The 24,502-nt window shown below is 37.2% G+C and overlaps 1 protein-coding gene across 3 annotated transcripts in view; it reads left to right on the plus strand.

The window, feature by feature from the left end:
* The window catches only part of nrg3b (neuregulin 3b), a 188,663-nt gene that overhangs the window by 99,346 nt on the left and 64,815 nt on the right, over positions 1 to 24,502 (plus strand). For all 3 annotated transcript variants that reach the window (XM_048170292.1, XM_048170291.1, XM_048170290.1), the window contains exon 2: positions 16,137 to 16,269. In XM_048170292.1, coding sequence (XP_048026249.1) covers positions 16,137 to 16,269 — 133 coding nt within the window. The remainder of the gene's footprint in view (positions 1 to 16,136; positions 16,270 to 24,502) is intronic.

Raw genomic sequence — 24,502 nt, forward strand, 5'->3', positions numbered from 1 at the left:
GCAGATCTGTATACTTAATCTGTAACCTCAATGTGTTTCAGGCAATCACTGGTAGTCCTCATTTATCTCCATTTGTTATAGTAGCCTATTGTGAGTTTGACTTTCTGCAGGTTTTCTGACACAAACAGAACCTCTAGATTAAAGGGTTAGTTCACCCAAAAATTAAAATTCTGTCATTAATTACTCACCCTCATGTCATTCCACACCCTTAAGACCTTCGCTCATCCTCGGAACACAAATTATGATATTTCTGATGAAATCCGATGGCTCAGTGAGGCCTCCATCGCCAGCAAGATAATTGACAAACTTTGAGATGCCTAGAAAGCTAAATTTAACACAGTTCATGTGACTACAGTTTACAAATCTTTTGTTTCGAATCAGTGGTTAGGAGTGTGTATCAAACTGCCAAAGTTGCGCCCCCCAGTGGTGAACCATTGAAATTTCAAAACACTTATGATGTAACGAAGCCTCTTTTACTGAAATCACGTGACTTTGGCAGTTTGATACACGCTCCGAACCACTGATTCGAAACAAAAGATTCATTAAACTTCAAAGCTTCATTAAGCAGTGTTTTGAATTCGCCCATCTCTAGATATTGTTGAATAAAATTGTTATTTATTTTTTTAGCGCACAAAAAGTATTCTTGTCGCTTCATAACATTAAGGTTGAACCACTGTAGTCACATGAACTGTTTTTAATATGCCTTTAGTAGCTTTCTGGGCATCTGAAAGTGTTAATTATCTTGCTGTCAACGGAGGCCTCACTGAGCCACCGGATTTTATCAAAAATATCTTAATTTGTCTTCCGAAGATGAATGAAGGTCTTACGGGTGTGGAACGACATGAGGGTGAGTAATTAATGATAGAATTTTCATTTTTGGGTGAACTAACCCTTTAATGGTGAACGTGATTTCAGCAAGTACATTTTCCTGGATCAACATCTTTGTTGGAACAACATTCCAATCAACCAATCAGATTTGAGGAACTAGAACCATGGTTTGGTGCTTCTACATCAGTGTTATTCACCTATTATTTCCCACTGATTTAGAAATAAGTTATGGGTGGGATTAGGTTTAGGTGTAGGGATAGGATTAGGACTAAATTTTCAGACAGTAATGTTAATCTAGGATAAACAAAATATGTTGATCAACAAACATGTCTTACATGGCAAAATTACAGTGACCGCAGGTTAAGTAGAGATGAAAATTGTAATTGTAAGCTTCTGCTCCTTTTAACGCTGCAGTGTAGAATTTATGCTTAATTTAAACATAAAATCACAAAAAAATTAAACAGGTTTTTATGAATACTCCCCCATCTCCCATTAGGTGACGAAACGCATACGCTGCATCCGAAATTAAAACTTCCCCACTGTATAGCATTCAAAAAACAGTACGCCAAATGAGTAGTATGTCTGAAAACGTAGTATTCGAAAAACAGCAGCCAAAAAGTCCCCAGATTACCTACTAACTACGAGATTCTGAAGTGCGCATTCGATGGGCACTTTACTATCCCATGAGGCCACAGGAGTTCTGCGCCAAACCTCATGCCATTGTTTGAGCCAATATTGCTCACAGAGCAAACAGAGCAATCTTTACGTATAGTGTCACAGTGGCTTACTTATAGTTCTAGCTGTATATTAAGCTAGGAATATTTTAACATCTTAAAAAAAAAAAAAAAAAATACACACTTCACAATTGCATTAACAGTTCTGTTAGTACATGAAGTAATACTCTTCATCGCAGTCAATTCAGACTGAAATCCACAACTCGGCTAAAACATGATTTCTCCTGCTGTGCAGAAAACACTGTCTAAAGTATTTTTGTGAAGATAAAATTGAGCCATTCAGGAGCCATTTCACAAGTTCACCTGCCCATTCAGTCTGAATGGTTAATGGTAAAACAAACTTGGCTTGCTGTCCTTGAAGGAGGCTCGAATCCGAGGCTCGGCTTGAGCTCCGAGTTAAACCCCCCTATAACAGTACTGCATAGAGGGAGAATAAGAGAAATAGAGGAGGAGATGGGGAGGAGGAGGGATGCTGGAAGAACTGCTCTAGGATGACGCAGTGACTGCTGCTTATATACGCTCGTAATGATGATTGACAGGACTGAATGTTTAGGATCCTCTCAAACCTACGTTTGGAACTACATTAACAAAACCGGATGTCATGAAGACCATTAAGTACTAATATTTATTGATTTATTTATTTTTTTCAAAAATGCAACCAGTTCTCACTCCACAACACTAGGTGTAATTTAAGAAAAGGCTTATTGCAGAAAGTTGCCCCAAGGGCCTGTCATCTTGACCGGTGAAGGACAGGGCGTGCTGTTACCATGTGACAGATGTCTGTGTGTACAGCCATCATGAGCTGTCAGTGAGCAGAAGTGCTCGTAGCCCACCATCCCTCTGACAGTAAAGGCATACGCTTTTACGTACAAGTCCCACCACTAACCTCCATTTGTCCATGACAGGTGGCCCCACTGGGTAGGTGTGAGAGGGAAAGGCAAGGTGGAAGCTGTCAAAAGGTGACCACGTGCTTAGATGACTTGTATCATGGCCTATACATAGTGAAATGTGTACAAGAGATAAATCAACTCGTACAGAGAGTTCAAGTTCATTGAATTTATCTCCGAGTAACCACATGGCAACAGTAATCCTATAATTAAACAATAATTCCACAGCTATTTCTGGTTCTCAAATTTGATGAATTGCACAAATTTGCCTGTACGGCATTCTAGGAGAACTGATATAAGAGCCCAACAGCACTTTTTCAGTGATTCTTTCTGCAGGTTGTTACTGTTAAGCCTTTAGGCGGCCACGAGTGAGTCACTGAATTATTTGCTCTAAAACGATTAGTTCAAAAACAGATTCATTCAGGAATGAAACAAGTGACTGTCTGTTAGTCACTAAGTCATTTACTGAACAAATTTGAATCATTAGAAACACTGATTCATTCAGGAATGAAGCAAATGACTGGCCTTGTGTGAGTAATTGAGTCATTTACTCAACTAATTTGTTCAAACAGTGATTCATTCATGAATGAAACAAATGACTGTCTTTGACAGTGTCAATGAGTCATTTACTCAACCAGTTTGTCCAAAACACTGATTCATTCATGAAAGAAATATACTTTTCTTTATGAAAGAGTCATTGAATCATTTATATTTGAATCATTTGAACTTTATTATTAGAGCAAAAATACACAGTGTCACTGGCAGTGCTGTGTCAAAAGTAAAGGGTTAGTTCACACAAAAATGAAATTTATGTCATTAAGCACACACCCTCATGCTGTTTCAAACCTGACCTCCATTCATCTTCAGGAACTCAAATTAATATATTTTTGATGAAATCCGAGAAGTATCTGAACCACACATAGGCAACAGCGTCATTGCACCTTTCAAGGCCCAGAAAGGTAGCAAATACATCATTAAAATAGTCCCCGTGACTATGTGGTTCAAACTTAAAGGTGCCCTAGAATTAAAAATTGAATTTATCTTGGCATAGTTGAATAACAAGAGTTCAGTACATTGAAATGACATACAGTGAGTCTCAAACACCGTTGTTTCTTCCTTCTTATATAAATCTCATTTGTTTAAAAGACCTCCGACAAACAGGCGAATCTCAACATAACACCGACTGTTACGTAACAGTCGGGATCATTAATATGTACACCCCCAATATTTGCATATGCCAGCCCATGTTCAAGCATTAGACAAGGGCAGGACGTCTGGATGTGCACAGCTGAATCATCAGACTAGGTAAGCAAGCAAGGACAACAGCGAAAAATGGCAGATGGAGCAATAATAACTGACATGATCCATGATATCATGATATTTTTAGTGATATTTGTAAATTGTCTTTCTAAATGTTTCGTTAGCATGTTGCTAATGTACTGTTAAATGTGGTTAAAGTTACCATTGTTTCATTTTTTAAACACTTGCAGTCTGTATAATTCATAAACACAACTTCATTCTTTATAAATCTCTCCAACTGTGTGTAATGTTAGCTTTAGCCACGTAGCACCATCAAACTCATTCAGAATCAAATGTAAACATCCAAATAAATACCATACTTACGCGATTAGATATGCTGCATGACGAACACTTTGTAAAGAACAATTTTGAGGGTTATATTAGCTGTGTGAACTTTGTTTATGCTGTTAAAGGCAAGCGCGAGCTCCGGGGGCGGGGAGCGTGAGCATTTAAAGGGGCCGCAGCCTAAATCGGCTCATATTTAATGATGCCCCAAAATAGGCAGTTAAAAAAATTAATTAAAAAAAAAAGTCTATGGGGTATTATTACATCTTTTAAAAAGACGTTCTACGGCACCTTTAATGTTATGAAGTGACAAGAATACTTTTTGTGTGCAAAAACAAAACAAAAATAATGACTTTATTCAACAATTTCATCTCTTCCCTGTCATCTCTTTGCTACCTTTCTGGGCCTTGAAAAGTGCAATGACGTTGCTGCTTATGTGTGGTTCAGATACTTCTCGGATTTCATCAAAAATATCTTAAATTGTGTTCCGAAGATGAACGAAGGTCTTACAGGTTTGGAACGACATGAGGATGAGTAATTAATGACAGAAATTTCATTTTTGGGTGAACTATCCCTTTAACTTGTTTATTGGACCATCAGATAATAGAAAAATCACACTCATAGTCATACTGTTGGTCCAAAAACTACATGGATGTTGCCACTTCCACTCCACACATCTTACATTCTCTTTGAAACACCATGAACAAGTGGACAAATGGAATGATACAACCAGTGAAACGTCCTGTTGAACTGTATATCAGCCCCCTCGGGATGCCGCTGAGCCATCAAATTAGAGGACCGGAATGAATTTTATAATCCAGGATCTTGACCCATAAATATGCTCTTAATAACTTTTTTTGTTAGCGAAGACCGGGTCCAGTTTACTACTTAATTCATTCTAATGTATTGACATACATTATTCAAAATATGCAAAACACCACAGAATTGCCTGGGCTTATATGTGGTGCTTGTGTCCCAGAAGCTCTGTACACTCAGCGGTCAGACACAGGCTCCCTGCCTCACTACACCACTCAGGAGAGAGCAGCAGGGCAGTGGGCAGCGGTGCATGATGGGAAAGCTAAGTCCAGGTTCCCAGAAGACCTTCCAGCTCTGTGTGTGTGCAGTGTTTGATGTGCAGTGCAGTAAACAGCATAGAAGAACTCTGCTCATTCTGGTGTCTCCCCAGAGATACGCCAGCGCATAAGCACACTAATGAGCGGGGTGATTACGGGAAGGCTTTCAGGAAAATGTTACAAATGTAAATGTGCATGGCCGTCTCTGCTGTGACAGAAAGCATGTGTGTTTTTACACATGGATGTGCATGGTTTGCCCGCTGTTTCGAGGTGATTAGTAGTGGTGTTTTTAATATTTTAAATTCTTTTTCCTTTCATCTGTTCATTTTGTGTTCTGGGACTAGAAACCGAAAGAGAACACTAGGGAATTATAAATTAGAGTTAGGAATACTATGATTTCTAAATTGGTTGATTATTTTCACAGCTGAGTTGTTGAACATTACATACATTACATAATACTCAACATTGTGTGCAGAGCTGGCTAGTGGAACATCCGCCTCTGATTTGCTCTTATATTCAAAGCTATTTGAATATATTTTAATCTTCTGTAATTAGGCAATTGCATTTCCTTCATAACTTACTGGGTATTACAAATTTATCAGCTGTCTTTCAGCGTGTCTATATGATGTTGTTTTATTAACAAAGTTTGGGAGGAGCACATTCAGATAATTAACCTAAGTAACACAGGAGGAGCATATTCAGTTAATCAACTCAATTAACAAGATAAGAGATATACACAGCAGACTTACCTCTGTTCCAGTTTTTCAGCATCCCTCCTCCACCCCATCTCCTCAATTCTAACTATTCCTATCCCAACCTGGGACGGGAGAGTTCTTTGGGTCAAATTCCGAGCCCTACCCTCAGACAGCACGCTAGATACGCTTAACCTTTACTCTATTTAATTATATGTAAGTGTGAACTTGTGAAATATATATATGAAGTCAGAGTGTAACAATTGTCTGTCACAGTGGTTGTCCACTTTACCTCACATGAGCATAACTGAAAGTAATAATGTCATACTGATTTAATACTTAACTTAAATACTTAAAGGTGCCCTCGAATGAAAAATTGAATTTATCTTGGCATAGTCAAATAACAAGAGTTCAGTACATGGAAATGACATACAGTGAGTCTCAAACTCCATTGTTTCCTCCTTCTTATATAAATCTCATTTGTTTAAAAGACCTCCGAAGAACAGGCGAATCTCAACATAACACCGACTGTTACGTAACAGTCGGGGTGTACGCCCCCAATATTTGCATATGCCAGCCCATGTTCCCAACATTATGAAAGGCATTAGACAAGGGCAGCCAGTATAAATGTCTGGATCTGCACAGGTGAATCATCAGACTAGGTAAGCAAGCAAGAACAATAGCGAAAAATGGCAGATGGAGCAATAATAACTGACATGATCCATGATATCATGATATTTTTAGTGATATTTGTAAACTGTCTTTCTAAATGTTTCGTTAGCATGTTGCTAATGTACTGTTAAATGTGGTTAAAGTTACCATCGTTTCTTACTATATTCATGGAGACAAGAGCCGTCGCTATTTTCATTTTTAAACACTTGCAGTCTGTATAATGCATAAACACAGCTTCATTCTTTATAAATCTCTCCAACAGTGTAGCATTAGCCGTTAGCCACGGAGCACAGCCTCAAATTCATTCAGAATCTAATGTAAACAATATAACAGTACAATACTCACATAATCCGACCCATGCATGCCGCATGCATGACGTACACTTTGTAAAGATCCATTTGAGGGTTATATTAACTGTGTAAACTTTGTTTATGGACTGTTCAAGGCAAGCGCGAGCTCCGTGGGCGTGGAGCAGGAGAATTAAAGGGCCAGTAGCCCTGAATCGGCTCATTTATAATGATGCCCCAAAATAGGCAGTTAAAAAAATGAATTAAAAAAAATCTAGGGGGTATTTTGAGCTGAAACTTCACAGACACATTCAGGGGACACCTTAGACTTATATTACATCTTTTTAAAAAAAGTTCTAGGGCACCTTTAATAATACTGAGTAGTTTTCTCTTTTTTAAAGACTTAGTTGGACCTAGGTAATTATTATTTAAAATGGATTAAATCTTTTTTTTAATAAAATAAATGTATTAGTTTAGCAGAACAGTATTCATCTTCATAGCTTTAATAAAATAGTGTTCTGTCATCTGTCAACTAGTATTGTTGCAATTGCCCTGACACCATTGTAGCTGCCAGCTGCATCTTTTAACCAACAAACTTGCAGTAAAGAAGTTATATGTTTAAATTCAAAGGCATTAAAATTGTATACAGCAGAAGAAAAATATTGGACATTAGATTTTAATGTACAGTGACAAAAAAAAAAGAATTCAGCCAGAGGGAGAACACTACTGAATATAGTATGTGCTGAAAAGTGCCATCACTCTATAGCTTGTTTGTGACTGAAACAATTATGTGTGTTACAATTGCCCGTGTCTCCCTGTCTACATTGGAGAAATGTTGTTCTTCTGACAGATTATTCTGATTATATACTTGCTTGTACATATATGCAGTATTTTTTTTATTAGGGCCCAAGCACTGATGGTGTGAGGACCTTATTGTAATTGTTCGGTCAATTCTTCTTCTTCTCTGAAATTAATCACATTTTTGAGGGCCTGAACATGCTTGAAAACTCATGAAGCTTTGCACACGCATCAGAGGTGGTGAAAATTTACGTCTGATATGGGTTTCAGAATTAGGAGTGGCAAATTGTCTTGATAGCGCCACCTACAAAATTTCAATTAAGCGTCCTTTGTGCTACGTTTCAAGTATGAAATTGGGTAGATGAAACAGCCCAATACCTATAAAAAAAGTCCCAGGTGCAAAATCTGAAAACCCAACAGGAAGTGAGATATTTTGAATTTTCTCTGCAAATGTTTTGCAGTTTTTGCCATTTCCAGATGTTGTACTTTAACAAACTCCTCCTAGAGATTTTATCAGATAAACATCATATTTGGTCAGTCTAATCTTAAGGACTTTATCTTGAGTTTTCGCTGAAGGGCGTGTTTGTGGCAGCCTGACAAAATCTGATGTTTCACCATGAAATAGGAAGTTGTTGTAACTCAGGCATATAATGTCCAACCTGCCTCAAACTTCACACGTGTGATAAGAGTCCTGGCCTGAAGACATCTACATGACAATATTCAGTTATAGTAATAGCACCACCCACTGGCAACAGCAAGTGTCGCGTTTAAGACTGTGATGCACTACTACAAACATACTAAAAATGCAATTGAGTGCTAAACATGCTACAAACGTTCTAAAACATGTTAGCAACACTTAGCTGAGTGCTAAAGCATGCTATTATCATCATGAACCAGAAAGTTGTTGTAACTCAAGCATACAATGTCCAATCTGCCTTAAACTTCACATGTTTGATAAGTGCCCTGGCCTGAAGACATCTACATCCCAAAATTTAGTTATAGCCATATTACCACCAGCTGGTAGCAGGAAGTGTGGCAAATACAAATGACTGACGTAGTCCTTCTATATTTATATACTTAAAAGCATATTGCCCACTGTGCTCTGTTTTCCTAAAGCCACCGGGTAGCAGTGACAAGGGTCCAAAGGCCTTTTCATCACTGCTTGCAGCTTTAATTTTATTTTATTTTTGTAGTGTTGTGTAGCAACAACTGCCTGCCTCTTTCTCTCTTTCATATGAATCATTTGAAAATCAGATTTTTAGTGATTCATTTAGTATTTCAAGTTACTATGCATTTTACTTTCTTTTAAAGGTCCTATGACATGCTACTTTTTGGATGCTTTTATATAGGCCTATGTGGTCCCTAGTACTGTATCTGAAGTCTCTTTCCTGAAATTCAGCCTTGGTGTAGAATTTCAGCCACTACAAGCCAGTCACACACTGAGCTTTCCTCAGGACATATGCCGTTTCTGGGTCTGTAGCTTTAAATGCTAATGAGGAGGACAGAGGCGGGGCAAGGTGGAGGGTGGGTGTGGCCTTAACCAGCTTGCGCTACTGTACCATGCGCTAATGTTGACAGTGGATGTATCCAATGGCTCAGACACGCAGTCGTTCAAGCTTTCAGTTTCACCCAGAATCTGATCCGGATGAAGAAGTTGCAACTCAGCGGCTACAGCAGGACTTCTCCGAATGGTTAGTTTAAAACAGTGTCTGTAGTGTCTGGATACGGTACTTTAGTTGGTTTATGTATGCTGTTACAGTTATCATGTAGCTAATGCTAGCCTACATTGTTGGCTCTTCATGTTGCTCTGATATGCTATCCAGGGGCGTACGGGACACCCCCGCAGCCCCCGCGGTGCGTGGGGGCCCCCACCCTATGATGGGCCCCGTCGCAGATTCACTTATTTACTACATATCCTTTGATTTTTTTTTAGAACTGAACTCAATTGACTAAAGATTAAAATAAAGCATCCAACTGAAGCCCAAAAATGCAAGCAGAAGATCATAGAAAATAGTGCTAAATTACCACAAAAGGGGGGAAAATGTATCACTGTTGTTTCCATCGCCATTTGTAGGTAGCCAACAGCAAGCTTTGATGCGCTATGTTAGCCTGTTAGCGGACGTGAGCCGAGACAAATAAATATGTGTTCGGTCTTTGCTGAGACGTTGTTGTTGTTGTTGTTGTTGTTATTATTGTTATTATTATTATTATTATTATTATTATTGTATATTGTCCAAACGTATTTACCCCATCGCCAGCTCTGCTCAGCTACCGGAATGTCTGAAGTTATTTTCTAAATGTAGCTATCCAATAAATCTAGAGTTATTTCTTTATTCTTGTACTTTAAATACAAATTTAGTTTAGGCCTATATCATTTGATGCACCGATCGAAAATTTGCGGCCGAAACAGCAATTTTACGCGCTTGTCTAAAAGGGAACCTTGTATTGGCCTATAGCCTACGCAAATTTGTGTCTAATTTAGACCAACTAAAATATATTGTTAGACCAAAAATATCTTAGCAATTAATTAAGTAATAAAGACATGTATTTAAGAAATTTGATAAAAGCAGAAAGACGTCTAGGCCTATTGCTTATTCAAAGGCCGCGGAAACATGGGTTCGTTTGTTACGCAATCCATTCCACACCCGACGTTTTGGTTTTCTTCCTAATTATTAAATATAGACAATTGGCTGATGAAACATTGATTGAAATTAAGATACAATTTCTACTAAACGAAATTCACTTTAAAGAAAGACTTACTATAAAACACAACTTAATGAAGTGGTCAAACTGTCTGACCCGCTGCATGTCTCTCGACATTGCGCATCCGTCATGCTATTCACTTTTCATAATAGGTGAAATTTTTAAAAAATAATATAAGGCTATAGCTCAATATTTAAATATAAATATTAAGCTAAATTGGCTACATTTCTATCCCTCTGGCCCAAGAACGCGCCGGCGCGTTCTGATGGATTTTTTTCCTCATGACAGCTGAAACAACTTAAAATAGGCTTTAGATTAGTGCAAAACTACAAATGGTCTACTTTTATTTGTGTACGCTCACAATAACAACAAAACCTTGTATTTTTGTAAAATAAAATAAATACAAAACAGGGTGCGCTTTCAGCTGTCTCTCTGCGAGAATCTTTCTGAAACGTCTCAAAAATTAACTTAAACTCGGCGAATAATTGTAGCTAAAAGAAAGAAACATCTCCATTCGATAAGAAATTCGTAGGTCTGTGTAAAATAAGAGGCGATCTATCCGCTGAAAGACTTTGCGCATCAAAACGCTCGGAGAGCGCAAAGGATTCTGTAGAGTGTTTGCTTTTTTGTGTGTGGTAGTCAGTTGATAAAAAGAATAAACAAGTTAATCCTCAAAAGGTTTTATATTAAGATGTATATAAAGTTATTTTTTCTCAAAATACAGCATATAGCTGATATATAGAATAGAGCATAGCATAGGCCAATAACTGATAGAGTTGTTCCTTTAAAGTATGTTTTTCTCAGTTCTTTTACTATAATTTTTTTTTACTGCGAGGCATGAAATTTTCTTGTATAATTTATTTTCTTCAATTAGCGATGCTTATAGGCCAGTGTTTAAACTGAGATGTGTTGGCCATTACATTTACTTTATTGAGCATAGGCTACTGTTGTTAAATAAAATATGTACCTCGGGGGCTATAACGGATGTTTGTGAATTATTGCTGTGAAGGATCCTCCTGCTATTTCTATAATAACTAAAATCGGAGCAGTGGCACTTTTGTCTCCACGTTCGTAAATTAGCCTAAATATATATTCCTGCCTGGATTTTAGTCTGCGATATCAAAATCACTAAACATTATATAGCATATTGATGGCTAGCCAGGCCCGTTCAATATATCCAATAGACATCACTGCTTGTGGGAGGGGCCCCATCTCATTCTTTGCGGGGGGGCCTCATAGACTTGCAGTACGCCACTGATGCTATCGTGTATATATTATATATATAATTATCAGCTATAGACACTAACCAGCATAACTAAATTAGTCCTCTGTTGAGGAAACAGTCGTCGGTGAAATGTGTGGCGCAGACATACAAAACTATGAGAAGTTGTATCGGCACATTACCAGATAAAATAAAATTAACCCACTGTTTCTTCATAGGCTCGGATGAAGGAACTAAAAAAATACTAAGGTGTTCATTTGTACATCCAAACTCTGAGCAACTACCTCGTTTGCAAGCCATGATGTGTCTCGAGGAAAAAAAAATATTGTGCTCGAATCTCACTGTAGTAGCTCATTTTCTCATGGGTGGGCAAAGCAGAGAAAGGGGAGGTAACCTTTCCCCTTATGACGACATATGGGGAAGATTCCAGATTGGGTTGTCTGAGCTTTAATTTTCTCAATTTACCCAGGGCTCAGTTTACACCCATCGCCTTTTCTAGCCACTGGGGGACCATATGCAGGCTAGGGGAACCCATATTAATGTAAAAATACCCCATAAAGTGAAATTTTCATGCCATGGGACCTTTAAAGATATATTTATATAACAATTTGAGTAAATTACTGTGTTTTCTTGTTTCCAAAAAATACCACCACTAGATCCAAATTGTTTTCCTGCTCTTATTGCAAATAAATTATCTGATGGTTATGAAGGTCTGATATTGACTCCCTTAAATAGCTTTAGTGTTTTTAGCCGGCTGTATCTTGACTGTAATTGAACTACATCTTCTATTTCACATTAGTTTCCCCAACACTGCAGGGTTTATACATACAGTTTTCAGTGTGCTTGAAGAGTGGACATGTTGTTTTTTGTCCATTAGCTCATCACATATTCTGACGAATAACCCACTGGGTTTACTGATTCAATTTTGAACTGTGGTAAGACTATTTCATGGAACTTACCAAGGGACTTACTTGTGTAGATTGCCTTCCAGAAAAAGGGGTAATTTTAAAGCAACTGGGATGAATCAAATGTTATGACAAACCATTTTGGGAATAACAAGAGGGGAGGATTTATCACTAAATAACCAGAAGCTGAGCAATTATCATGTCATGCATGAGCTGGCCGCCCATGGAAGCGCAGTGTCTGATGTGCAGAGAGCGCTCTTGAGTCCCACAGTGCAGGTGCACAGTGTGAATGCAGTCGTTTTTCCTCTGATGGCCTAAACTGGTGATGCAAACTTAGAGGATGAGATCTGCATTGTCATCTTTATTCATTTCTTTGTATTATTTCTGTTGCAATTAGGTTTATAAAAGTTTGTTTTTATAACAAAGCCCATTGCGGGTAGAGGAAATCATTACCTCCCTGCAGAATTAATTAGGCTGGATGGTGGGGTTCGTCGCCCACATGCTCTCGGTTTCCGTTCTGTTTCAATAACCTGTCAATAGAAAGCAAAAGAATAAAGCAGGCATTGTGGGTGTTACGCCTCAGTTCTGTCTCTGCAGGCGTTCAGCACCTTTGATTTAATAAACTCATCAATGATCTCTCCTAAAATGAAGCTGATTGCAAATAGCTCCTTTGAATCCCAAAGCATCGATTGCAATGTTCATTAATTCGCTGAGTACTTCCGCCACCCCCCTTGAGAGATCGTGTATTTATTAAACAGGATTTTTTTCCTTTTAATGTAGTCCTTTGCGATGATTATTGCAGTCCTCGCCTGCGGATGGGCTCAGTATGGTTTTATGAGCACCTATATTAGAGCCTTAGTGGTGAGAGATCAGTCCATAAGTAGCCCTGGGTCACACAGTAAACACTGCTGATTGCTGATCGAACAGCCAGTCAGCAGCAGTATACCAGTCAGGTTTGAAACGCCACTCTGGAGAAAAATGAGACTAATAATCTACCCAACAGAATCCTCCGTTTTAACAACGAAATGTGCAGATCAATGGTCATTTGATCGATGCTTCTCGGATGATTTATACTGAGTCATAAAACCCAGCGTTTCTATGGACACTTGAACAAGAGGATATGAAAAATCCAGTCGGATGCTGTCTGAGGGCTAGGATAAGGCATTTGGCGCTGTTATTGTATTGTTTATGGTGCAAAGCAGTTGCTGTTGGCTACCTTGTGACTCCATGTAATGGAGTCATCCATCGCAGCTTTCTCAAACGAACGAAGCATCTTTGTTCTCTTTTTCTTGTTTCAACAATTTTCTAATCCGTCATCGTCTTCTGCACCAGTGACCCGAGATTTATCCATCAATACGTGAGAACAACAGATTGATTTGACCTTTCCTGTGTGACTGCAGGTGTCTGGTGCTATTTGGATTGCCTTGTTTTTGAACAGGGCGCATGCTTTCACTGAGACTTCAATACATTTTGCCTTCTCTGCTGGCAGCTGCAGACTACAGATGTAGATTTCGAGTGGGCAACGGCATCTTTGCCACGCTTATGAATGTTTCTGCTTTATTTCATCCCGTGGCAGATGTCTGGGAGATTATATGTGTGCATGCTTTCAGTGCATTGTTTTCTGCTTATGGACATGGCTGGTGGCGGTATGACTGTGTAAACATGTACCAGGTGCCTCAGGCCTTGGTTTTGTATTCAGAGTGACTGCTAACAACACAGCAGATGTTGATGTACATGCTGAAGTCAGGCAAGTAAAGAAGGGTCAGAGGAACCGGATTAATTGGACTTGCCCTGTTCTGAATCAGATTAAAAGGTGCAGGTGGTCTTTTATAAGCAGCAGTCCTACCTGAGATTAACTGTGTATGTGAATCATCACTGCAGTTTGTATAGAGAGCAACAGGAAGGTGCTAATGCAGGCTTTGACAAGCATGCTGATTCATTACGCTTCAGTCTTGATTAGGCAGGTTATTTTTTTGTTCATAAATTGCACTAATTAAATATATTAAAGAGCAATGCATTGTATTAATTGCTACATATTTTCTGTGATGAGGCAGGCAAATATGTATGATTTGTCCCTTTTTTTTTAACCATTTCATTTAAAAGAACAATCAGAATGAACTTTTTCTCTAAAATGATAAATTAAATCTCAAAGCTTCATATGAGAGAGAGTGGACATTGTTTGAGCTTGTTTGATTATTGCCTTGTTTAGTTATTGGGAACTCAGTCATAATTAAACACATTTACTATTATTAATTATTTTATCATTACTTTTATTGTAAGAACAGCAATTGTTTTTGTAGGTTAATACATTTAACAGTACCTAATGTTGGGTAGAAAAAAATATTTTCAACTAAACATAATATTTTAATAATTTGTATTATTGTTCTTATTATTTAAATATTTTTTGGACAATTTTTAATACATATTTATAATATTTAAAGGGATGGTTGATTATGATTTCACATTTTAAACTTTAGTTAGTGTGTAATGTTGCTGTTAGAGCATAAACAACATCTGCAAAGTTACGACGCTCAAAGTTCAAAGCAAAGCGAGATATTTTCTTTTAAAAAATTCTATGTTTAAGGACTACAACAAATGGCTGGTAGGGACTACAATGAGCTTTTTTCCTGGGTTTGTGACATCACTAACCCTAAAATGTACATAAAGGAGTGAGGCCATGTTATTGCAATACAGTACATAACACAAATGCAATACCATGTCATAAAAGCAAGATGACATCATAAGTTATAACCGTAATTAAACTAAACTATACCTGTTCTATCTTCATGCAGCATATATTCTCTGGCTCTGTAGGCATCTTACAACAGTTACCACACGAGCGATTTATAGACTATCATGACAGAATATGCTAATCAATGACTTTAAGATAGTTAACTCCACATCAGCTATATAAATTGCTAACAAAATGTTGTCTCTCATCATTCTCCGACTCCAGTTTGAACATAAAAAGCTGAAAAGTTTCTGACATTTTCAGTGAGTCTGCGTGAGGTAATCGGAGCTGCTAACAAGAGCTCTTGAAACTCCGCCCTCTTCTTGGGAGCAGCAGATCATTTGCATTTAAAGGGACACACACAAAAATTGAGCATTTTTGCACACCCTCAAAAAGTGACAAATTTAACATGCTATAAAAAATTATCTGTGGGGAATTTTGAGCTAAAACTTCACATACACACTCTAGGGACATCAGAGACTTATTTTACATCTTGTAAAAGTGCCATTAAATGACCCCTTTAATAGTTAGTAATAAATGTATATTTACATTTATTATGTAAATATACCACAATATAACATACAAAAAGGTGTAGCTACCTAGTTTATTTGAAAGGGGTTCCCTCGCAACATTTGGCAAGAAAGCGTTTTTTAAAAAAATCCCTGTTGTAGCTTATTACATGAGGTTTATTATCTCTGATGGCCTGTGTCATAAAACCCTCATACCCCATATAGGCTCTAAAATAGATTCTATAACATTTTCTTGTCTTTACATGGACTCATTTGTAATCAGTGCAGTGATTGTGAAACCATCACACATTATGTGTGATTCAATTAACACCATTAATGTCATAATATTGAGAACTCATTCAGATGTAATTTTATCACTGAAATGGACATTATGAAAATGGATGGATTATTAGTATTTGATTCATTTGATTAAACTTATTTAATCTTGATTAATCTCTTTCTGTCCCCCCTCATCTTTCTTGTACCCTCCCTGTGTCTCTTTCACACACAGTTGCCCCCACAACCTCCACCGTGCGTTCGGAGTTCTTCAAGCCATGCCAAGACAGTCAGGAGATGGCCTTCTGTTTGAATGAGGGAGAGTGCTTCATCATCGAAACAGTGGCAGGTGTACACAGACACTGCAGGTAAGTCTATGTTTTGTCAGAGTATCCATGTAATCCATGTGCTTGTGACTGTCTGCACTGGATTTGCTGAATATATGTGAAAAATCACTAAAATACAGAGCACAAATTACTCCAGTGATGTGAGATGAAAGGAGGAGTCATGCTGAACGATGTGGTCTATTTTGGACATCTTGGCACATGCGATAGCAGTTTGAAAAGCCAACATTTCAAGAGTATAATTAGAATGCTGATCCGCCTCGTTGGAACAGCTGAATGACTTAACCTGAAGAATTTAATGCATCCAGCTTGTTCAAAGATGAATCGCTTTGCTTGGAACGAATAATTGCAGTTTTTTTTGTTTGTTTTTTTTTTTTTGCTGTGTGATCATGCTGAGTCTGTCATTCATTTTGATACACTCTGAACTGTTAAATGGTTTTAAGTCTCTTAGCACTGAATTCCTCAAGTAAAGGGCTGTAAATAAGGTTTATAGCCAGTTCCATTTTTTAAAATGGTTCCAGATCCATACCACACTAAAATACTCTTAACTAAGCATCCATTCACACTGTTATGAAGGGTAGTGCATGTTTACATAAAAAAAGCAAATGGAAAATCAGTGATGAGTGGAATGCAAAAACGTGTGAACGACCTCTAAGTATTCCTGCAATAAATGTGCAATTTCTCTGCTACTGAATCTACAGTGCAATCAGCGTGATCATTCACAGAAGAACATCTCTGATAAGCCATTTTTTTTATAAATCAAAAACATACAGTAGAGTTCAGCCTGTGTAGTCAGATTTCTGAATGAATTACTCTATTGAGACGATTCTTTTGAGTGAATCAAAGACATTTAGTGCAACCAATGGTGTCAGATCCCTGAATGAATAATTAATTAAAAGTAAATAATTGCGTTACTTAGTTACTTTTTATGGAAAGTAACATTACTTTTTCATTACTTTTTCATCTGGGCTGGCCTTGCTTGTTTGTTTTTTAAATATAAAGGCCCAACAAAAGTGAAATGAATAAGGCTGAGGGAAATGCAAATTCACACCTGTACTGTAGAGGGCGCAACTCAAACAAACCTTTCAGCTGTGCTGCCATTCTGGATTGCAGAAGAATGGGACAAAGGAGAAGAAAGTTCTACACTTTCTTCAGCAAAAAATGAAACACAAATGTGTTGTTTATCTAAGTCATTTTTGCTTATTAGTATGGTTGAATTGGATCACTGAAGATCAGCAGCAAAAAAATTGGTTAATAAAGTGAGGTTAAAAACATGAAGTATATTTAGCATACCAATCATTGCACGTTTGCATAATATTCTGAGTTCTTATTAATTTTGATGAATACTGAATCTGGTTTTGTGCAAGTGAGATGAGTAAATGCATGTGTACATTTAGTCTAGACCTGCTATCATGTTTACACATTGCACACAACACCTCTGCACCTCACTTCTGATTTCTCTCAACATGGGGACAGGAGAGCTGACAGTAAATAAATGATATTTTCTTGTAAATTTAAAAGTAATGCTTACTTCACTAGGTACTTAAAAACGAATCTGATTACATAAATCATGTTACATGTAATGCTTTAGCCCAACAACTATCTGTGAGGTTTAAATGGGAGTTATTGACTGGTTGTTCATATGACAATATGTAGCTGATGCACAATATGAGATTTTTCAATAGTGTTTTATAAAAATAAAAGAATGACGTTACCGTATTGTTTGTTTCTTTAGTATTGTTGTGTAGTATAGTGTTAAAGGATTGCCAAGATAACAGCTCTCAGTCTTCATAATGCCTGATGAGTTTGGAGAACACCCTTCAAGAGATCAGAGACCATTCCTTTATATAGAATCTCTACAGATCCTTCAGATTCCAGCTCCATGTTGGTGCTTCTTCTCTTTAGTTCACTCCACTCATTTTCTTTAGGGTTCAGGTCAGGGGACTGGGATGGCCATGGCAGGAGCTTCATTTTGTGCTCAGTGACACATTTTTGTGTTGGTTTTGATGTTTGTTTTGGATCATTGTTCTGATGGAAGATCCAACCACAGCCCATTATTGGATTTCTAGCAGAAGCGGTCAGGTTTTGATTTTTTTTTATCTGTTGGCATTTGATAGAATCCATGATACCATGTATCTGAACAAGATGTCCAGGACCTCCAGCAAAAAATAAGCCCACAACATTAAAGATCCAGCAGTATATTTAACCGTGGGCATGGGGTACTTTTTATCCATGTGTGCGCCAAACCCATCTGGTGGGTTTGCTGCCAGAAAGCTCTTTTTTTAGTTTCATCTGACCATAGAAGCCGGTCCCGTTTGAAGTTCCAGTCTTGTCTGACAACTGAATATGCTGGAGATTGTTTCTGGATGAGAGCAGAGGATTTTTCTTGAAACCCTCCCGAACAACTTGTGGGGATGTAGGTGCAGTTTTATTATTTGTTTTAGGCTTTCTGAGAATCAACTAATCTCTGCAGTTCTCCACCTGTGATCCTTGGAGAGTCTTTGGCCACTCAAAGTTTCCTCCTTACCACGCGTCAGGACGATTTAGACACACCTCCTCTTCTAGGCAGATTTGTAACATCTCTAGTTGATTGGAACATCTTAATTATTGCCCTGATAGTGGAAATGGTGATTTCCAATGCTTTAGCTCTATTTTGTGAAGCTCAACAACCTTTTGCTGCACATCAGAACTATGTTATTTGGTTTTACTCATTGTGATGAATGATTAAGGGAATTTGGCCTTTGTCTTTCCTCATATTTATGTTCCGCATGTTCCTCATGTTTCCCAAGTCATTGCTGGACAATTTCATGTTCATGATCATCCTGGTGTGCTAAAAGAAAATTATACTTCATATATACTTCAGAGATATTTCTGGGGTGCCAATTTATTGTGGCCAACATGTTTTGGAGAAAAAAATATTTATTTCATAATGTGATTTCCCCCCCCCACACACTTTCAATTCTTTTCCTTCAATGAAAGGTTAGATTTTTAAGATCAAAATGATAAACAATGCAGATTTATTTTTATAGTCATCTTTGATCATATTTACATGTAACTGTATGTATTTCTTCTTTCAAATGAATACAAGTGGAGTCATATTAATAATCACTCTGATGCTCCTAAGCTTTATAATGGCAATGCACGGAAACCACCTGTTTGAAACTAGTTATTTTACTTTATAACGTGTTAAATATGGATATTTTTCTTACACAAACACATCGCTTCGCGTCTGAAGGCCTTTATTTAACCCCCCGGAGCTGCGTGGAGTACGTTTATAATGGATTAATGCACTTTTTCAAGCTTCAAACAGGTGGTTTTATAAAGCTTGGGAGCATCAGGGTGTTTATTAGTATAACTCTGATTGTATTTGTCTGAAAGAAGAAAGTCATACACACCTAGGATGGCTTGAGGGTGAGTAAATCATGGGGTAATTTTCATTTTAAAGTGAACTAATCCTTTAAAATCAATTATTGTATTGCAGCTATGGTGGCTCTAAAAATCATGAAGTCATGTCACATTTATTTATACAATAATTTGTATAACCTGGATTGTATTAATGTACAATACAGATTGTATGAAAGCTGCTTCACATTAATAAAACAGGAAAATAACTGTAAATGTTGTAAAATTCATCACTTATGTAACAAAGCAACTTCAGAAGATAATAGTGTCATTATTCAGCTCAATTTAGTTCATTGTTTTTTCAATTCAGTTCAGCAAAGTTCATCAATTACAAAAGATGTTCAATTTAGCTATAAGCAGCTCTACAGAAGGCAATAGTTATTCAGCTCAGTTCAGTTCAAATTTTGTTTTCATCCTATAGTGTGGGTGAACTTAAATCAATAATTAATTCTGTATAAACAAACATTTAGCAAGAATTGTTTTAAATTAATGACATTATTGATATTACCTTATCGTTTGGCCATGGAACTGCTTTTCTTTTCTTTTTTTTTCTTTTTTTAAATATTTATTCCTTAAAAGTGCTTGAAGAATCATTAATAGAACCATTAAGGAACCCTAATCAGAAGCAGAAACGTGACAATTTCCATCTCTAGCTGTAAATCTGAGGGTGCTTTGCATTGAGCCATGCTGCAGAGCTTGCAGGTGTTTAGGTATATCCTATCAACGTTTCTGTTTACAGCTCCCAGAGCCCCTTTTCATCTGACAGACCTGCCTGCTTCTCCTCCTCATTCGAATGTAATAATGTTTTTAAGTGTTTTTCTTTTTTTTTTTTAAATAACCACCACAACCTCGGGCCCTAACGCAGGCTAATGTTCAGTACAGCAGCATTCGGTAAATGTAATCAGAGGTTTTAGCCATATTATTGCAGTTATTTCTCTCCTTCATTTTCTCTTTTATCTTTTTTTTTCATTTGGCCTTTTATCAGTCCCACTAATGGGATTGTTTTTCCCAGTCATTGCCATGGTAACAGATCTTTGGTGTTTATTATATGCACACAGATAATATAGAGCTGTGTCCAAGTACTGCTATAATAAAAACTATTTATAATTTAATTTTCACAGCACTGAGAGGGTGCCTCCAATATCGTTTTTGCAATTGGAAATTGTTTTCCATCACCTTTATTACACTTATAAAGTGAACAGAGGTAATTTAAAATCTTGTTTTCTCATAATATTAGCTGCAGACGTTCATAATAAGTAAATGTGATATATTGTTGTATCTATTAATTAAAAGTTACATTTTAAGGGACGCTGTGTTATATTATCACAGTTATTTGCCTGTAATTATCTAGAATGATGGCAGAAAGGAGAACTAGAGCAGAGAATTGTGGTGCTAGGATTAATAAATAGAATATGTCTATTTCACACCCAGGAAAATATGACAGGAGGGATTGTTCGATGCACTTCACTGAAGACAAATGATAAAGACGTACATGTATAATGCAGGAGTAGGATCTTCGAAACCCTGGTAGGGGTATTAAGGGAAGTGACTTGACAAAATGAATCATATTAATGATGACGATATCCTCTTTTTCAGGTTTTTTTATCAAGCGCTCTCTTTTCCGAGGAAGCAGTCGCGATTAAGCTGTCAGATCTCGACACACAGTGTTAATCCAGGAAGCTGTCTCCCCTCCTTTTCGCTGGCCTTAGGGAGGACTCGTTGCACTCGTACCCTCTTTAACGCCCAAATAACATCTTAAAGTACAGGAACTAAGTAAGACAATATAATTATGGTGTGCATAAATACTCCAATTTTCTCTCATGAATACAAACCTAGTAGAAATGACCTTAGCATTGTCTCAGCTACAGCAGAGACTGTGTAAAGAAGATGACATTGACCACACATAGAAAAATGAATGGGAAAAAAAAGACATTTTAAAGTATGTTTATTGTAGGCATGTGACGATATCAAATTATGGTATTGAATTGAATAAGCAGTTTGAAAAGATAAAGAAACTTCAGTGTTGCCCTCTAATAATAATATTAATAATTATAATAAACACAGTAAAATGTATTATGTAAACAAATGTTTCAAACAGCTTAAACTCCAAAAGAACATAACTATAAAGAACAATAATAAAGAATAAGAGCATTTTCAAACCAGTATTGTTGATTTAATCACTTTTAGGATGCCATGTTTTAATCCATGTAAAATGTGTAAATGGGGGGGAAATGGCATCTTTACCCTGGTGCTCTTCGTGTGTCAGTCAAAAATGACCAAATCTTTTTATTATTTTTTTTTCAATGAAATGAATGTACTATATTTTAGTTCAGTAATGTTTTTTTATTTGATATTTAGTATTTTTAGGGGATTTTATGATGCTAAATTATATTTACACTGTAGTTATAATCTATTTATTCACTTTTTGAGCATGGACCTGAAAATGAAATTTCAAACTTAAACTTTTGAATGCTTTAGAGCACTCAGAATTAATTAGAATTAATTTTGGTCTCTTTTTAAGGAAGACACTTGGCAAAGTTACAGAATTTTATGTTTATTGTTTTGAAAACTGCACAAAAATATTTATAATTTTTTTTTTTTTTTGTATGAAAAAAATAAAAATAAAACCTTTACCAAGTTTCGTACCATTCTGATGAAGTAAAAAATTCTAAAAAGGACAAATGTTAAATTTTTCGGTCAAAATTGACCGAAGAGTGCCAGAGGGTTAAGTATTTGGTGCTGTTTAATAAACAGCATACACTGTTAGAAGAAAATGTTCTCTGTAGAACCTTTAAAGGGTTCTATCAAGCACTTCATATATGGAACCTATTAGACGTTTCCATCATGGTATCATTTTATGGATTTAGTTTTAATTAATTAAATGCATGAATTAAACAGCTCTTAAACATACTGTTTACATAAAAAAAAATCAATGGAAAAGCAATGATGAGTGGAATGCAAAAACAGCATAATTATTCCTGCAATACATATGCAATTTCTTCACTACTGAATCTACAGTGCAATCAGTGTGATCATTCACAGAAGAACATCTCTGATAAGCCATTTTCATTATACAGTGGGTACGGAAAGTATTCAGACCCCCTTAAATTTTTCACTCTTTGTTATATTGCAGCCATTTGCTACAATCATTTAAGTTCATTTTTTCCTCATTAATGTACACACAGCACCCCATATTGACAGAGAAACACAGAATTGTTGATTTTTGCAGATTTATTAAAAAAGAAAAACTGAAATATCACATGGTCCTAAGTATTCAGACCCATGCAACAAGTCCTTGCAGATCCTCTCCAGTTCTGTCAGGTTGGATGGTAAACATTGGTGGACAGCCATTTTTAGGTCTCTCCAGAGATGCTCAATTGGGTTTAAGTCAGGGCTCTGGCTGGGCCATTCAAGAACAGTCACAGAGTTGTTGTGGATCCACTCCTTTGTTATTTTAGCTGTGTGCTTAGGGTCATTGTCTTGTTAGAAGGTAACCCTTCGGCCCAGTCTGAGGTCCTGAGCACTCTGGAGAAGGTTTTCATCCAGGATATCCCTGTACTTGGCCACATTCATCTTTCCCTCGATTGCAACCAGTCGTCCTGTCCCTGCAGCTGAAAAACACCCCCACAGCATGATGCTGCCACCACCACGCTTCACTGTTGAGACTGTATTGGACAGGTGATGAGCAGTGCCTGGTTTTCTCCACACATACCGCTTAGAATTAAGGCCAAAAAGTTCTATCTTGGTCTCATCAGACCAGAGATTCTTATTTCTCACCATCTTGGAGTCCTTCAGGTGTTTTTTTTAGCAAACTCCATGCGGGCTTTCATGTGTCTTGCACTGAGGAGAGGCTTCCGTCGGGCCACTCTGCCATAAAGCCCCGACTGGTGAAGGGCTGCAGTGATGGTTGACTTTCTACAACTTTCTCCCATCTCCCGACTGCATCTCTGGAGCTCAGCCACAATGATCTTTGGGTTCTTCTTTACCTCTCTTTACCAAGGTTCTTCTCCACCGATAGCCCAGTTTGGCCAGACGGCCGGCTCTAGGAAGGGTTCTGGTCGTCCCAAACGTCTTCCATTTAAGGATTATGGAGGCCACTGTGCTTTTAGGAACCTTAAGTGCAGCAGAAATTTTTTTTATAACTTTGGCCAGATCTGTGCCTTGCCACAATTCTGTCTCTGAGCTCTTCAGGCAGATCCTTTGACCTCATGATTCTCATTTGCTCTGACATGCACTGTGAGCTGTAAGGTCTTATATAGACAGCTGTGTGGCTTTCCTAATCAAGTCCAATCAGTATAATCAAACACAGCTGGACTCAAATGAAGGTGTAGAACCATCTCATGGATGATCAGAAGAAATGGACAGCACCTGGAGTTAAATATATGAGTGTCACAGCAAAGGGTCTGAATACTTAGGACCATGTGATATTTCAGTTTTTCTTTTTTAATAAATCTGCAAAAATGTCAACAATTCTGTGCTTTTCTGTCAATATATGTACATTGAGGAAAAAAAATTAACTTAAATGATTTTAGCAAATGGCTGCAATATAACAAAGAGTGAAAAATTTAAGGGGGAGTAGTGTAGTCTGATTTATTGCAATGCAGGAGAAGAAAGTCCAACACTCTTACTTTAAAAAAAAAAAAAATGAAACACAAATATAATGTTTAAATAAGACATCATTTATGACGTATCTGACAAATGCAACTTCTGAAGGACACAGCCTTCGAAGCAAGACACATAAGCGGCACCTACTGTCAGAGAAATAATTTGCATTTTTATTCAGTCCGTCTGCTGTTTTTGTTCAGACAAATCCAAAAATTGGACAGATTTTTAACCAGTTGATGGAAGAGAAGCT

This window comes from Megalobrama amblycephala, linkage group LG20 (genome assembly GCF_018812025.1).
Source record: "Megalobrama amblycephala isolate DHTTF-2021 linkage group LG20, ASM1881202v1, whole genome shotgun sequence".
In the NCBI taxonomy this organism is placed as follows: domain Eukaryota; kingdom Metazoa; phylum Chordata; class Actinopteri; order Cypriniformes; family Xenocyprididae; genus Megalobrama; species Megalobrama amblycephala.